The following is a 16,701-nucleotide window of genomic DNA, read 5'->3' on the forward strand; positions in this document are numbered from 1 at the left end:
TATGAAAAAGGACCCACAGACTCTACCCTTTTTTATTGTTACTGTCAAAAACCTTTTGGTGGTTCCATGTTGGAGAAATTTTGTTTTAGGGTCTTGGTTGTGGATAATTAATCTGATAGATGCATGCATGGTTGGTTTAATGATTATGAAAGGAAGATTAACCTTCTGCTATTAAATATTTATAATTTGCCAGAGAATTCAGGAGAGAATCCAAAAGCAAGTTCAGTGTGGGGATTCAGCCTTATGGATGACAAGTAGGGATAAAATTTTGGGCAGCAGCATCTTTTAGACCTCTCAAATCACACCATCCAAGTGCATGATGGCTACTCAATATCTATATCACTTTTATATCCACAGCTAAGTGCTATATCCTTTTTTACTAGGGCTATTACTCTGTTTTACTCTAAGTAAAAACTTCAATCAGTTTTTCATCCAGCCTGAAAATGGAAGGGAGGAGTACAACACCGTAATGATATCGTACGCACTGCATTTTTACCTTCACAAATTCTTGTTACAGGTTACGTGAACCTTCACTTGACCATCAGTTGTGAAAATTGTATTTTTTTGCCTCATTCACTTTGAAAAAGGCTCTTCTCAACTGCAAAATGAAAAGATTTCTTAAAGAAGCAGTCCTTGCCCTTAGAGATACTCTTGGTCCTTATTTCTAGGGCTGGGTGATAACGGTTATGACCGTCAGCTCCTGAGCTTGGCTACCTGGCTTCAGATCCTGGTTCCACCACTTGCCACTACCTCATATGGAGAAAGTTATTTAAACTCTTAAATTATAATTTTTTCTGATTAATAATAATATATCAGTATCTTGGTTTATAGTGAAGATTGCACAAGATAATCTGTGTAAGGGTTTAACCCAGTGCTCACAATAAGCTCATCAGTAAATACAAGCTTTTATTTTCATTGTCCTTTTTTGAGGAGCAGCATTAGGGCTGTTGGGTACAAATCACACTTCCGTGGTACTCAGATATTTTATAATGGGAACACTTTAACCCTGTGGCACAATTTAGTCTAAATAACATTGGTTAAAGACTGGTCTCATGAAACGTCTATAAATCCAAGCTCTTGAAAGGATCTACAGGCATACTTTGACATGATATATTAAAGAGGATCAGAAATTGCTGAATCATTTCCAGCCAAAGAAATAAATTTATAGAGACAGATTGCACCATGAAATTATCAAGTCTGTATTTTGACAGACTAATTTCTTTTTATAGAACCAGAAATGTCATCAATTAAGAGGAATGAAAAATTACAGGAAAAGAGCTTGGATATCTATGAAGTGTTACAATACAAGGTTTCCTGCTCTATCTACATTTAAAGTTTCATTGTTTTCAGAACTTGCCTGATTATCTTCTGGGGGGCCAACTCTGCAGTTGAATTTGCAATGTCGCTGCTGGAAGTCTACTCCCGTGGACAGCTAATCCATGGAAACCCATCATCCTCGGGCAGTTTACAGAGTTCAGCATGTATTACTCTCTTCTCTCTCCAAATCCCAAGAAAGACACCATCAGTACAGCCCGCTCAGCTCTTGTCTTGATGTTGTCAGCTCAACTTGATGTTGGCACTCTGCTCACTAGGGAGCTTTCCTCACTGGGCTGCTGAGAGTAGCGGTCTGGGCATGCACTGCTCCTCCCGAGACAGGCTTGGTCAGACTTAGCCTCGCTATTTGGGCTTTTCTATGTTTTCTGTAATGAGCAGTAGGGAAGGACTTTGTGTAGGGAAACTTTAAATATTGGAGAAAGCAGCATTCAATAAAGGACATAAAAGAGAAGGAATTGAAAGAACACACACACATCAACTATACTTCAATTAAAAAAAAAGAACACACGCACACACACACACACACACATACACATACACACACGAAGACTGTAGGAAACAGAAACCAAGAAGGACTTAATTTGTTTGCCCTCACTCAATAATAAACAAATATGATAAAAATTATTCACACTTTTTCAGTATTTGTAATATGCTAGGCACTAAGTGCTTTTCATTCTTCACAGCAGCCCTGTGAAAAAAATAAAATTATTAACCAAGGTTTGTAGGTGAGGAACTTGTGGCATCAAGTAAAGTTAAATAACTTGCCCAAGGTTACACAGCTAGTAGGTGGTAGAACCGGGACTCAGACTCAAGCCGTTTAGTTACGAAGCTTTTATTCTGAATGCTTTATTACTATAAAATGAAAAAGATATCACAATAATTTCTGTCACACTTACTGAACAGATATTTCATGAAGTTTCTAAGCTCTAAAGTTTAATAAAAACACTAGTAATTACTATTCATTCATGTCTCCAAATACATAGTGAGAACTTACGAAGTGCCAGATTCCGTGTAAGTTATTTTGACAATGATTTCTTCTAATTGCTGTTGTTCATATTTTCTATCTAACTTTCAGGCAAGTTCTGTTCTCTGTCTTGGCTCATATAGGGAGCTATGATGGAGAAACTGTCCTGTGGAACAATAGCACAGAAAACGCTCACTATATCCTTCACCCTGATTATCAGCGGCTGCTAAAATCAAAATCGGGTGAGTCTAAGTTTGCAACTAAAATAATGTGGCTGAGTTCAGCCACAGTAAGCCTGGTTGTTTGTTCATGGACCTGCTGCAGCTTGCTCCTAAATTATAGATGATTGGCTATAAGCACAAGGGATTAGTGATGTCGTCTCGTCAAAGTGACTAAAAAGAACCTTGAGATTTACTTGGCTTAGCAAATTCTCCATGGCTGCTGTTCCTTCTCTTTATGCTACATCAGCGTTTCTGAATCACTGACAGCAGGGAGCAGGCCTCTCATTTTTATCTAGTTTATTTTTTGCCAATAAACCTCGCCAAATTGCCTTTGGCTGAACCTTGGGCGCTCCTTGGTAGGAAAATGGGAACTCGTGTTCACTTGATAGGCTGCTCAGGCTCAATCTACAGCTTGTATTAAATATTATACCACCTGGAAATCTTAAATTATTTCTTGCTTTAGAAACCTGTGAGAAGCATGAGATGGGAGTAACTTGTGTTTGATGGGAGTTTAGCATAGCAGATGAATATTTTATACTTAAGCAAAATGTCTTGACAATTGCCTTTCACATTTTATTTTAGTTTCTTTAGATACTAAAGGTTTTTCCTCAGACTAATTTATTTGGGTAATGAATATGTCATTCCTCATGGCCCAGTGAGGTTCTGTTGTCTCAACTGGATAAACTCACAGAGGCTGAGTTAGACCTTATGAAAGGACTGGTCATCAGATACAGCTTTTGTGTGTGTGTGTGTGAAAAGCTAAGGGAGTAATTTTTTACGAGGAAGATGACTAACTTAAGAGATTTAGAGTTTACTTGGCTGCAGGCACAAAACTCTGACCTGCTTTATGTCCAAAGAGCTAATCATGAGGGTTCATCTGAACCCTCCATGGAGAGGGTGGAATTCTGCATCTTTGTCTGCATTAGTCCTCAGGAGAGCACAGTCTTGTTCTGATAGTGAACCTAATTGTGGCTATGATTAAAAACAGACAGACAGATAGGAAAGAAAAGCAGATAATGTCAAATGTATAAAAGACACAAGAGGCATTGCTATAGATTTCTTGCTTTGAAATTTTGAAGACACCTCTGTATAGGTTTCTCATAACTGTGTGCAGACTGTTTATAGATTCTGAGATGAATATCCCCAGTTTTTATTAGTGTGGCTTGGAGATGATATCATTAGATCATTGAAGCACCATTAGGAATATCCTTTCCAGGGTAACTCACTAAAATAATATTGCTTAAGAATGATCATTGAAATACATTACATAGTCGTATCTCATGTTCATTACATTATTTGCAAGCTTAATATTAATGATTAATAAGTTGAAAATGCTATGATATTAAAATCACATTTGTCTTGAACATATCAGGATCTCTAAGGTGTTAGCAGGGACTATAAAATGAAGTCCCTATTAATTCACATCAAGGGAAAACACAGTAAGCTTGTACGGAGCATGAGAAATAAAAATGGAATCAAGCAATCCTTGTAGTCGGGGTTGAGGAAGTGAACAGCACAAGGCTCCGTAGATGTTGACTGGAAACATATTGTGAGATTTGCTGGAGTCTTTGGAGGCTGTGATGGGGGTGAGCCTATTGTTTTTCATAAGTGTTTTGTTTGAAAAGCATATGTCTCTTCATTTAAGACACCTGGCTTCTCTCCATCTCAGATAGAGAGCCTCAAAAGCTTCCTGGTGCTGGGAGGAGCTGCTTCACCCACCCCACGTCTGACCAGGCTACTCTGGGAGCCTGTTCCTTTGAGACAGACACTGAGTGCAATAAAGCTGTTATGAGGCTTTGCTTCCTTGAAGCAAGAAAAAACATTGCAGCCACAGGTAAAATATATATTTATATTTTGACTGTAGACTGCTTTGATATATTGTAAAGTGTCGGAGCAGGGAACAATAAAGAAAGTTCAATCTAATCCGATCTAGGTCTTGTAGAGTTTGACTGCGTCTAGCGAACAGTCAGCACCAGGTCACAAGAAGTCACAGGCCGTGGCAGACGAGGTTAGGATTCAGGAGGATGGGTCCAGAACAGGAGCTAGACCAGACCCCAGAAGCAATTTATACAGTGCTGTGTATGTCAGGATCAGAGTGAGGAAAAACTCTGGGCAACAATCAGAATTGGTGTTGTAGCCATGGCGTAGAGATTTGGTAGGGTAGAGGGCACAGCAAGAAATATGCTCCAAATATATGAGCCAAAGCTTAGGTCTGCATGGGGTAGAAGGGTTGAGTCTTGAGATGACCACACTGGCACTTATTATCAAAGTGGGCTATGAGAAAATAGTGAGAAACTTGGAGATTGGGGGCAATAGCAAAATTTGAAATAGCCGCTGCTAACCGCTGATCCCAGGTCGAGAGAGCTGCCTGCTCTTTGTCTTCATTTTTTTGGTGTGGGGCTATGGGTAATGCTTTGGGTGTCTTTACCAACTACGAATCCTTTCCAGAATAAGTCAGAGTTCTGGTTAGAGCTTCTTCTAAGATGTATGCTAATGTATGATTTACCATAGTTATTTGATATTATAATAGATTGAATAACTATTTGCTTAATTTCCCCTTTGTCTTCGATGGCTGTGTTAGTGTGGTGTTGATGCAGCCTACATGCTCCCAGAGTAAAAATCTGCTCCTGAGAACAATGCGCAGTTTTGACCTTTCACCTAAAAAAGTAATTTTTTAATTTTAGAAATATTTTTCCTCAACAATAGGAATCTAGACATATATATGTTATATGATTGAAAAAAGAAATCTGAACCATGTTTTCCACATTCACTCTCTCATATTCAATTTGCAGACGGAAAATCTGCATGATTTTCTTATATAATTTTTCTGCATTAAAAGTCAATAAAGGTATACCCCTATAGAGTTTTAGAACCATTGCAAAATATTTAGAATAGGCCTTGAAACAGATTCTAAAACGCTCTATTTTCCAGGACGCACTTATACTTACAAAATGAACTATTATCCTGAAATTGCTCTCAACACTAATTCTTCTTACTGTTATCAGTATTCCCAAATTTTTTCCACTGAAGCGGCTACATACCATTATTTCTACCTTAAACAGATATGATTGTTAATAGGCAGCACATTTGTGAAGCAAATTGGAAGTCTACAGATTTATCAAATAATAATAGGAACTTTGCCACAGAAGAATAATTTAGGTAAAGTGCTTCTACAAGCCTATAAAAATGGAAAATGCAAAGGTTAGTTCTAGGCCTATGAACCAAGAAAGTGTTCCATAAGGACTTACAATGAATTCTTGATGAAAGATTAAAAAACAAGCTCATAAGTAGAATTCAAAGCATACAGCTACATAGAGGAATCAGTAGCTATGCTGCTATAACTACATATACGTATCCAGCTCTGTGCAAGAGGAATTTTACTTCTTTGGTATATGTGTCCAACGGGTAATTAAGAAAGATGTGTTTTACGTAATTGAAATATTATTATAATGTTGAAATTAGTATTTTGTAAGTTTATTTGAAGTAACAGATTACTTCTATCAAAATTTAAAAACCCAAATAATATCAAAACAATGAACGAAGGAGTGGTAACTAGATTTAATGGAACATCTTACACATCCTATCTCATTTAATATTCAACAAAAACCAGTGAATGTATCATAGGGTTTTTTCCAGTTTATATTTGAGAGAATCAGAGTGCTGGAAGTTGATTTTGGGGCTATTCACCTCTCCAACATCCATATGTTTTCTACAGGGCAAACCAGTGAGGAAGTTGTTTCTTGTGTTTGTAGTTTCCTAATTAGAGGTTCTCTTACATATTAGGGGGAGCCAACCTGGTGTCATGTGGAGGATCTGGGTATGTCAGATTCTGGGATACATTTAAGAAGCACCTTCTGGCTGAATTTTTGGCTCATAACGTTGTTGGTTCCATTATTGTGTCTACTGATAAGTCAAATTGATACCTCGCCGCAGGAGATCTTGAGGGGTGGTTGAAAATCTGGAATACAGAGGTACATTGAAAAAATTCTAACATTATCTTTATAATTTTTGACTGCCTTTTGTTGCAGATAACTATGAATCAGGTCTTGTCTGTTTTCTAGATAAAGGAAGACACGATCAATCTGAGTATTTTAAAGAAAACATATGTATTGATCAGACTTCTTTTAAATAATTCATGGGGAAAAACAGATTTTTCTCAATATTGAAAATCCTCTGTTAATATATCGTCAAATCAATCCTCCAATTTAGGAATGCAGTATTGTCAGTAATATACCATGCATTGTTTGAGAATAAACAGTTAAGATATGCCTTATTTGAAATGAGACCGTAAACATAATTTAAATAGAGTCCTGGCCTTTCATCTACCATTACTGTCATCCTGAGTTAGTGTGGGATTTTTGTGTCACTGATTACCTGCTCAATTTTCTAATAATACTATAAAATAGTAGTATTTTTTGTATTTTATACAAAAAAAAGACTTTACGAAATAACTAAGGAAAACTATCAAAGGTATAAAATGAACAGTTTTACTAGCACATATTTCTAATTAAAATAAAATTGCAGTACAGATTGTGTTTGGTGGACACAGTTTATATGGCACCCATACCTGGAACAGACCTATTTCTTGCTTCAGCACCATCTAAAGGACTTATACTCCAGACAACACCCGCTTGAAGACACTCTTTTTTTTTTGCACCTCATCTCACCAGAGCCCATGTGGCATGGCCATATAGCAATGTCAGCATTGCATTAACTTCTCCAACTGCCAGAAGCAGCTTTTCAACTCCTTTCATGTTCAGAATGCCAGCTTTGCCCCACGCTGTCTCATCACACCTGCCCACACACCGATTTGAGTTCCCACCCAGACACTCTTTTTCCTGAGAAGAGTCTAGCACTTGCCTTATTTACAGAGCAGAAGAGGCTGTACAGCTCTTGGAGACTTCCGCATTACCCGGCCCAAAACGGTCTACCTGCACAATTTACCATCATTTTCTGATTTACCATCACCCTCCGTGTCCTAAAGGGCTGTACGGAATTCTGTCAGCACAGATTGATATCCTCAAGCCGACTTCACAAAGGGAGCAACAACAGACTTCGTCTTCCAGCATGAAGAGAAGCGCCATACTCAGGGCATGAGAGTGGCACCTGAGGCTGCTGAATAGGACCATGTTAACTGGCCAGATAGAAACTGAGGTTCCAGGCTATGCTCACGCCACCATGTCTGAACAGTGCTGGTTGAATCAGATCGGGATGATATTTTGTCCCCCAAAGTACAAAGGGAACAGGAGCTGAGTTCCCATGAAAATAAATGGAAAAAAGGAAAGAAATGTGAGACAATAAATATTTTCTTTCTTCTATTTTTTTATAAGCAGGTATAAATCACAGCTTAGTTTCATGGGAGGAAGGGGTTAAAAGCATGAGCTCTGAAATGAACCAGCTTGAGTCAAACGCCAAACTCTACCACTTATTAGCTTCTGTGAGCTCAGGCAATTTATTCAAACTCTCTGTGCCTCTGTTTCCTCATCTATAAAATAGGAATAATGAGCATTCATCCCTCATGGGATGGGCAATTGTGAAGATTACATGAAATTATTCATGTAGAGACCTTAGAACAGGAGAAACTCAGCAAACATTAGCAATTGTTATTTAGGCAGGAATAAATCAGACAATGAACAGAAGAGTTTGGTTTTTTCCTAAAATTTTCTATATTTGATTATTACCTGATTATTACTTGGCTGTCATAGTCATCTGTTTGATGATAATGCAGTAAATCCATCCACATTGTAGTGTGTTTCTACTAAATTTTGAAATTGAAGGGATCCACTTATTTTGGAGGAGAAATTTTTCTCAGAAATCCTGGTACATTTTGAGCTGCGTTGAGGCCCCAAACTTTTCATGTCTCCAGTGTCCTCCACTTGATGGAACTGCCTTGGTTAATAAGGAAGGCCTGGAGCTACAGTTCCAGAAATGGAAGTCAGTTCTTTCATGACTAATGAACTTGAATGGCCGATGAGATTCAAATGGAAATCAGGCCTAGCTCATAATAAATGTCAAGTAAATATTAGAATAATAAGAAAATGATATTTCTACCTGACCAAAGATCTGGACAGGAGCACCACAGACAACAGTCACACAAATGCTGCAGTCTTCAGAGGCGGAGAGAACCAGTAAGCGGCCGCCCGGCTCACACATCTCTACGGAAATTATCCAGTCTTCGTGAGGTCGGAACGATCTTTTCAGAGTTGGGGCTTCTGTGAGTTTGTTCTTACTGGAATTAAGACAGTACTCCTGAATGAACAGAAATGCCAGAATTCTAAAATGTGCAAATATTAAATGATTGCTGTGATGTAACACTTTTTTTTAAAGTCTGATACGGAAATTGAGAAAGGTACATTTGGGAACAGCAATCTGTGATACAAATGCAAAAGAACAGCTCATGGTAACAGAGGTTAGGAAAATCGTATGAACGTTCAAAAAAAGGTTTCTAACTGATTTAACTAACTTGAGAAGTGGGAAGAAAGGAAGGAGGGGATGGGGGAGGATGGAAAGAAAAAAAATCAACAGTAAAATCAGCTATTTGATGAAATTGATGAACTTCATCATGTATATAGGTCGTCACATATTCGTTATCCATTTTATATATACTAGTGTATATATATCAATCAAAATCTCCCAATTCATCCCACCACTGCCCCCCGCCCCTGCCACTTTCCCCCCTTGGTGTCCGTATGTTTGTTCTCTACATCTGTGTCTCTATTTCTGCCCTGCACACTGGTTCTTCTGTACCATTTTTCTGGGTTCCATGTATATGCGTTAATATATGATATTTGTTTTTCTCTTTCTGACTTACTTCACTCTGTATGACAGTCTCTAGGTCCATCCACATCTCTGCTTTTGTATTTCAAAGGACTCAGCCTCAGAAAGCCTGCGTGAAAATAGTTTGGTTTTTTTCCCTTCTGTTCGAGATAGGAAAAGAGCCACCAGAGCTGGGTAGTTTTAGAAAGTAAAGGCGGGCAAAGCGGGGGACAGCTGGGTTTTCTAGTCCCTTCTGCTTGAGCTTTACATGTTTTTTAAGAACTCACTTTTGTCAAGCTGTCTTGGATATGGGTGCCGCTAGTTCCAAGGGCCACAGGAGGCCGTGGGAGGGGAGGGCAATGGAGAGCAGGGGAGGAAGAAAGAGAGAAAATTAGCAGATACTGGAAAAAAGCAACAGTGAATGTCCTTCTCATAGTGTGAGAAGAGACACCCTTTCACAGAAAGAACAGAAAGATATGGGAGGCAGACGGAAATACAGAGATAAGAAGAGACTCAATTCTTAAATATAGCTCGGATCAGAGCAATTTTTCCTGAACCAGCTTGATTTGTACAGTGTAGTGACTTTTGACCTACATTTGAATGTTGCATTTGTCTTTTCGTGGAATTAATTCTGTTCTAGCAGTTATAAAAACAAAAGGAAAAGCAATCGTGTATTTTAATTTCTTACACTAAGGCTTCATTTTCCAATCACATTCAGTCTGATTAAAGTATTCAAGATTTAATGCAGTGTGATTCAGTATATTTCAAAAAAGAAGTTTTTTTTTAATAACTGTGAATCAGTTTTATAACATAGCTATTGACCTGAGGTTGGTTTTCAAGTTAGATTTTTAAAAGTATGTGATGTGCTATGTCTATTTCTAGAGTTGGAGAGATAGGGGTAGGGATGGTTTATCTGTGGAGATACACTTATCCCAAGAAACTGTCAGATGATTGTGGTATAAAAAGAAATTAGATGACGCTTGTGCTTCTTCAGTGTCCATCTCAGCACTGACCACTGTTGTGTTGGGCAGAGTGTGTACTGGCACCCCTCCTCAGCTGATTGCTTTGATGGCCAGTGACTTTGATCGAGCCTATTCACCCAGTGTTTAAAATTTGATTTAGTTGCCCATGTTTAAACATTAAGAGGTTTCATATAATATCCAAATTTCTTGCTTCTCTTGGAAAAGAACATGTCATTCCCTGAGAGTAGCTGTGGCCCCCTTTATGGAAAATGGGTTCCCTCTAAGTCAGTGTAATGCCACCTTTCTTTCCCTTTTGCCTATGAACACTGAGGCTGACTTTCACTTGCTATTTATCATCTTATACGAGACTTGATTTATTCATTGACACTGCCTTCCTGACCCCGTAGGCATTGTACTTTGTAAATCCTCTGACAAAGGTTGATCATTCATAGGCCAGTCAGATATGCTGGGGATCCCTAACGTTCCCTCATATCACACAGGCTCTGTTCCCTGCTGCGTTCCTGTGGATACAGTGTGAACAAATAGAAGACAAGGAAATTGCTTCTGTATTTAAAACATAAATTGTCAATGGGGAGCTCTCACTAGATGGATACACATTAAGAGCGGTAGCCAAGTTCTGCGAAAATTATCATGTAACACATATATTTTTCTAGGAAAAAGTACTCAGTAATTGGACTGGCTTTTGAGATTTTGGGAGGGGAAGATGCAAAGAAAGTAGTAGTATGAAAAATTCAGACAGTTCTTCAACCAAAGCTTTGTTTTTCTTTTTAGTTAATATACATCTTGCTATACAGGATTTTAAAGTGGGAATGTTAATTTCTTTTTAGCAGTTCATTATTATCTCTTCAGAAAATATCTGTTTGTTTCTTATGATACATCACTTTCTAACTTTATTAAAGTTACATGTATATGTCCCATCTCCCTTAGAAGACTGTAAGCTCCTTGAGTTCAGGAACCATATCATCTTCATTTCTGGTGTCCCCAGGACTTCAATTAATAATCTAGCACATGTTAGACACATATAAATGTTCAAGGAAAATACATTTTATAAAAGTAAATCTCTGTTTTTTCAGGCAAAGCATTGGCGACTTGAGAACTGTTTTTCCTTTCCTAAAAGAAATACTAATTTAATGGAAGATAAGATTCAAGAGAAAAGCATAAAGGAAATTCCTTTGCTTTCTAAGGAGGAATCATGGTTAGACCCATCAAAACATTCTCTACTTGATAAGAAAAACAAAGAGTCAACATACAAGTAAGTACATCTTACCTGTAAAGAGTAAAATTGGCCCTAAATTCCTTCTGTGCTTTGTGGAATGTTCAATGACTACTTCAAGATTTTGCTAACATTTATGTTATTGGTAGGTATGTGTCTATAGCAACGGGAGAACGTATGTTCTCAGGGTGATATCTGTTTCTTACTTCTTGTCTCTGTTGAATGCTTGACTTCTGTTCTGTGTCTTCCAGTCTCTTGTTTCTACTCCATTATCAACCTAATTTTGGAAATTAACCCCTTTCTTTAAAAGCAATATATGTGTGTATATGTGTATGTATGTATCTACCTAGCTAGTTACCTGTCCATCTTAGAATGTATGTCAGATTTTACTCCTGGTTTTGGTAAGGCACACAGAGGTATATATGTCAGAAGTTCAAAGAGCTTGACTTTGAATATTGGATATCACTCTCCTTTTATGACTTCTAGCCTTTCCTTCCTGTTCAGCCATTTCTTCTTTTCATGCCACTCTGATGGATCCCATTCTTACATTCCTCTAACTCTAATGCCAGGCAGTTTTAATTGTTTCTTTTGTTTCCCATATTCTTGCTAACTCATGCTCTCATAATTTCACCTTTCATATTAAACAATCTTTTGAGAAAACGATTTTGTTCATTGTATTTTCGTTGATACAATTGGCATTTTTATTACCGTGTGCCTATATTACTTTTTTTAAGGTCTACAGAAAAATTGCATAGAAAACACAGAGAATTCCTACATACCCCACGCCTATCCCACACAGTGTCAAACATTAGTGTGGTACATTTGTTATGATTGATGAACCAATATTGATACTTTATTGTTAACTAAAGTCCATAGTTTACATTAAGGGAGTACAGTTGAGGGTTCTCTGATGACACCAGGCAGAGACCTCTGCATTGCACCTTTCTAAATTAATGCACTCTTTGGCTAAACTCTTGGGGCTCAAACCCACCAGTTGGGGTTTTTCTGTTCCAGTCTCCTCACACTGGCAGCCTCGCCTCTTGCACAGCTTCTCTTGGGTTAACTTCTGCTTGACCAATAGGAAGCTCACACGTCCTTGCCACACCAACTGCTCCACAGCTACCCCTTCTCCTCCTCTCACTGGGGTACTTTCAACCACAGTAGACTTTTTCAGATATTAATGAGTCACTGGTTCACTGTGTCCCTCTAATGGTTACCCCAGGGGGCATGTGTTAAACTCTTTGCCTGGTTTATGTGAACAGGAGCTAGAACTGAGGGGGAAGCATTCCTCCTCTCCCGTGGGAGTGGTTCTCAGTGCACACCTACGACTCTGCAGTACAGTCCTCTCTTAGGATTGCTGCATCCTTAGTCTGTTTCTATCCTAGAGTGGTGGTTGGCCTGAGTATCACAAGATGCTACCTCCTTGACAAAGTGGGCCTGCACAAGGAATCGATCTAGCACCTCACTTTGGAATGTGGGAATACATTTTACCTCTTAATTAATTAATTATTTTGCTTTCAAACATTTTGGACCTCTGATGACGAGGTAGGAGAGAAAAAAAAATTCCCCTTTAAACATCCTGTTACACTCAGTTACCTTTTGGTATTTGTTCTTCCATTTCCTTGAATTATGGCTTGCTGAAATGTCAAGTGGCATTTTACTTTCAGGCAGAAGAATCTTTCAGTTTAGAAATACAGCATGACCGATCCTGTACGAGAATAGAGGGCTGAGAATGGAAAGACTTGGTGTACAATAAAATGCCCCCACCCAGTCACCCAACTCAATTGTACAGATCAGGAGATAAAGTTACCCCAGGGTAACACAGATTGATCATTGTTTCTCTTCCTGTGACACTCCTAGAAGAGTGAATGCAAGTGTCACAGATTCCTGTTTGAGTATTTCAGCCAAGATATTAAGTTCCCATTACTTATGACAATCTCAGTTATTCTTTTTTTTTTAAATTAGCCTTTCCTTAGATTTAAAAATTGGCACTTTAAACTGTTGACTTCTTTCCTGACTTCTATCCATCTTATTTCATTTCCTATTGTTCCATGACACTTTACTTGTCTTCTGAAAATTAGTGCTGATGTATACGTTCCTAACTTCACAGATTTCTCTTAAAACTAGAGCTTTGCATTCTGCCAGAGGAAATAAGACTATAGCAGAGTGATCATCTCACCTTCGTTATACATTTCTGTGGGCCTTGGGAGATGTTGCCGGCAGTAAAAAGCAAAGTTATCTCTGTTTATACCACATCTTTTCAAGTGACAACACATCCCAAAATACCTGTGATATTTAAAATTTCTGCCTTTAATTCAAATGAGTGAATTGAAATAAATTTTAAGACTGTAATAATGAGATAGAAGGGAATAATATCATTTTGGAATTTTTGAACTATTTGAAAGGAAAAGGTTAAAAACGTATCCTCAGAATTGACTTGGCAGGTACAGCCCTCACTTCTCCCAGAAACATGTCCATGAATCCTATGGAGAAAACCTACAAATGAAATACAATTGTCAGATGTAGAATGTCTCTTGTGGCCTCCATCCAGTACTGAAGAGATTACAGATCACCTTTTCCCTAAGAAAATATTATTCTGAAGAATGTGCCCTATTTCTAATCAGATTAGGAAATCCAAGGAGAAAATCATGCCAGTTCTTGTCCATATGCAAAAGTATGAAAGAAAAGTAAATATGTGAAAGAATTTGGAGAGACTAAAAGGGGAAAAGCACATTTGGTGTGTGTATTCGGGTGGAGGGATGTTTAAATGGAGGGGGAGGAAGAGTAAGAAAGATAGAGAAGAAGAAAGAAAAAAGCCAATAGAAAATGAAAGAAACATGAAAAATGAAGGAAAAGTTTAATAATTTAAAGCCATGTTCTCACCTTAACTCCTAAGATTCTCTTTCCAGGATAAAAGCTTGGCATTTATGATGTTCTGTCTTATACATAAATACCAGGTTTTCATAGTGCTTAAGGTATTTTATAGTATTGTGTGTGAGAAGTAGGTAGGTGGTAAAATGTCGTCTTCAATTTAAGTCCTGGGGATATGCAGATGAATATAGAATTTAAGAGAAAATAGGAAGTCCTAATGCTGAGTTAAAAATTGACACAAAGAAATAGATTTTTCTCCTTCTGTAGGTTCTGCAAAAGTCATATTACCACTAGAAAGTGGGGAAAAAAAGAAATAACTGAAAAAAGTAAATGGGGGAACAAAAACCACAGTGGACATGCATTTTTCTTAACCTATGGCAATATTTGGTTTCTGGATTAACACAAAATTATTGTAATCTAGAAAAATTGTAGATAGAATGAATAATTTAGATAATATAACCTTAGAGTATTTCTTTATTATGAAAATAGTACATGTTCATTAGGAGAAAAATTACAAATACAAACAAGCAAGAAGAAAAAGATGAGAAGAAATCATTAGCAGCAAAACCACCAATAACACTTAGGCATTTCACTCTTCAGGTCTTGTTCTGAGCATGCGTATACAAATAAACAAATATACATTTTATAAACGTGAGGATATAGTACACACAGTTTATAACCTGTTTTACTACTTAAAAACATACAGCCAGTACACTTCCGAGTTACTTAATATGAGTATCTACAGACATCAGTACTCGAAATGACCTCTTAGGAATTTATCACGTAGCTTTTTAAACATTCTCTTCTTTTAAAATATTTACGCTGTTTACAAATTTTAACTGAGAAACATTTATTGAAATACCTTCATGCACACGTGTTAAGAGTACCTGACTGAATTCATCATTACAATAAATTCTTTGAATTGGAGTTGCTGAGTCAAAGTTTTAAAGGCCTCTGAATCTTGCTAAATTGCCATCCCAATGGTGTGAAGACTCCACCACCAGCAGTATATAGAAATGGCTGTCTCTGAACCAGCACTGACTGTTGTCATTGTCTTAAAATTGCCACTCTGATAAATCATCAGTTTTATTTTTTTAAAAATTTAAACTTGCCACTCTGATAAATCATCAGTTTTATTTTTTTTTAATTTTAAATTTAAATTAAAAAATTTTAAATTTTTTAAAATTTAAAAAATTATTATTTTTAATTTAAATTGCCACCCTGATAAATCATCAGTTTTATTTTTTAATTATTTTTTCACGTTTGTTAATCTTTAATAATTTGATAATGAACTTGAAAGAGGTATCTGATGTCTGCTAGACTAATTCTTCTTGAGGCCTTGAGAGAAGCACATCCCAGCCTCTTCTTGAATATATCCTACGGGCTGCACTCACCATTGTGCAGATAGCCTTCTCTGTTATTCAACCACTCTTTGTTATAGAAGGACTCTAATTGTAGGTCGGATCTATCCATTTGTAGGACGTGCTCTCATCCATCTTCATCTTATTCTAGGGCAACAAAGAGCAAATCCGCCCCATCTTCTACTATCTGACAAATTTTTCTTTGGCTACCATTAAAAAAATATTTATGGGGAAATGATTATTAGAAACCAGGATAAAATAATTAGATGGGAAATGAAACATAAATTCCATTAATTTCTCTGTAAGTTTATATAAGGCAGAAGGTACACTTAAAATTAATGTTCCTTAGAAATATGAAATAATTATGTTCTAAATTCCATATTATTATTAGATGGGAACTGATATTTAATATCATTTATAAGCTGTTGATTATCTAATTATTCTGCCAGTAGAGCTTATGTGAGAAAATAAAATAGGAATATTATAAATATAAAAAACACAAACATAAAATAAAATAAGAGTATTAGAACTGGCTGTAGGGGGTGTTGGAACTCCTGCTTTGAGTGAAAAATATTGTATTATTCTTTCTTAAAGAGATAGTAGCCAATACTTATTGAGTTCTTACCATATTCCAGGCACTGTTCTAGGGTTTTTTATGTTTAACATTTAATTGTCACTATAATCCTTGGTGATATCTACAATTATAATCTCCATTTCATAACTAGGAAAGCAAGACAGAAAAAAGTTAAGTGATTTACACAATGAACAAGAGGTGAGCCAGGGACCCCAAAGCAGGCATTCTAACTCCAGAGTCAGTACTTTGCCACTGCTCTATTCTGCCTGTCTGACAAGCAACATGTGACCATATTGAAAAGTTGCTGGTCTCTGAGTCAAGTGATCAAATGTTTTGTCAAGTACCTGCTATGGGTAAGCCACTACTCTAGGCACCTTCACTTTCCTTTAGGGCACTTGGGGACTTGTCACACATCGTTCCTAC

General features: G+C 37.2%; 1 protein-coding gene across 1 annotated transcript in view; it reads left to right on the top strand.

Moving 5' to 3' along the window:
• Nucleotides 1-16,701, top strand: part of WDR49 (WD repeat domain 49) — a 172,525-nt gene that overhangs the window by 132,867 nt on the left and 22,957 nt on the right. Inside the window, 7 exon segments of the mRNA XM_029213739.1 lie at nucleotides 409-440; nucleotides 443-517; nucleotides 2,443-2,541; nucleotides 4,190-4,354; nucleotides 6,304-6,491; nucleotides 11,444-11,511; nucleotides 12,554-12,617. Of these exon segments, the coding sequence (XP_029069572.1) occupies nucleotides 409-440; nucleotides 443-517; nucleotides 2,443-2,541; nucleotides 4,190-4,354; nucleotides 6,304-6,491; nucleotides 11,444-11,511; nucleotides 12,554-12,617 (691 nt within the window).

Source organism: Monodon monoceros, unplaced genomic scaffold, assembly GCF_005190385.1.
Source record: "Monodon monoceros isolate NGI ecotype Baffin Bay Population unplaced genomic scaffold, NGI_Narwhal_1 Super_Scaffold_11, whole genome shotgun sequence".
Lineage (NCBI taxonomy): Eukaryota > Metazoa > Chordata > Mammalia > Artiodactyla > Monodontidae > Monodon > Monodon monoceros.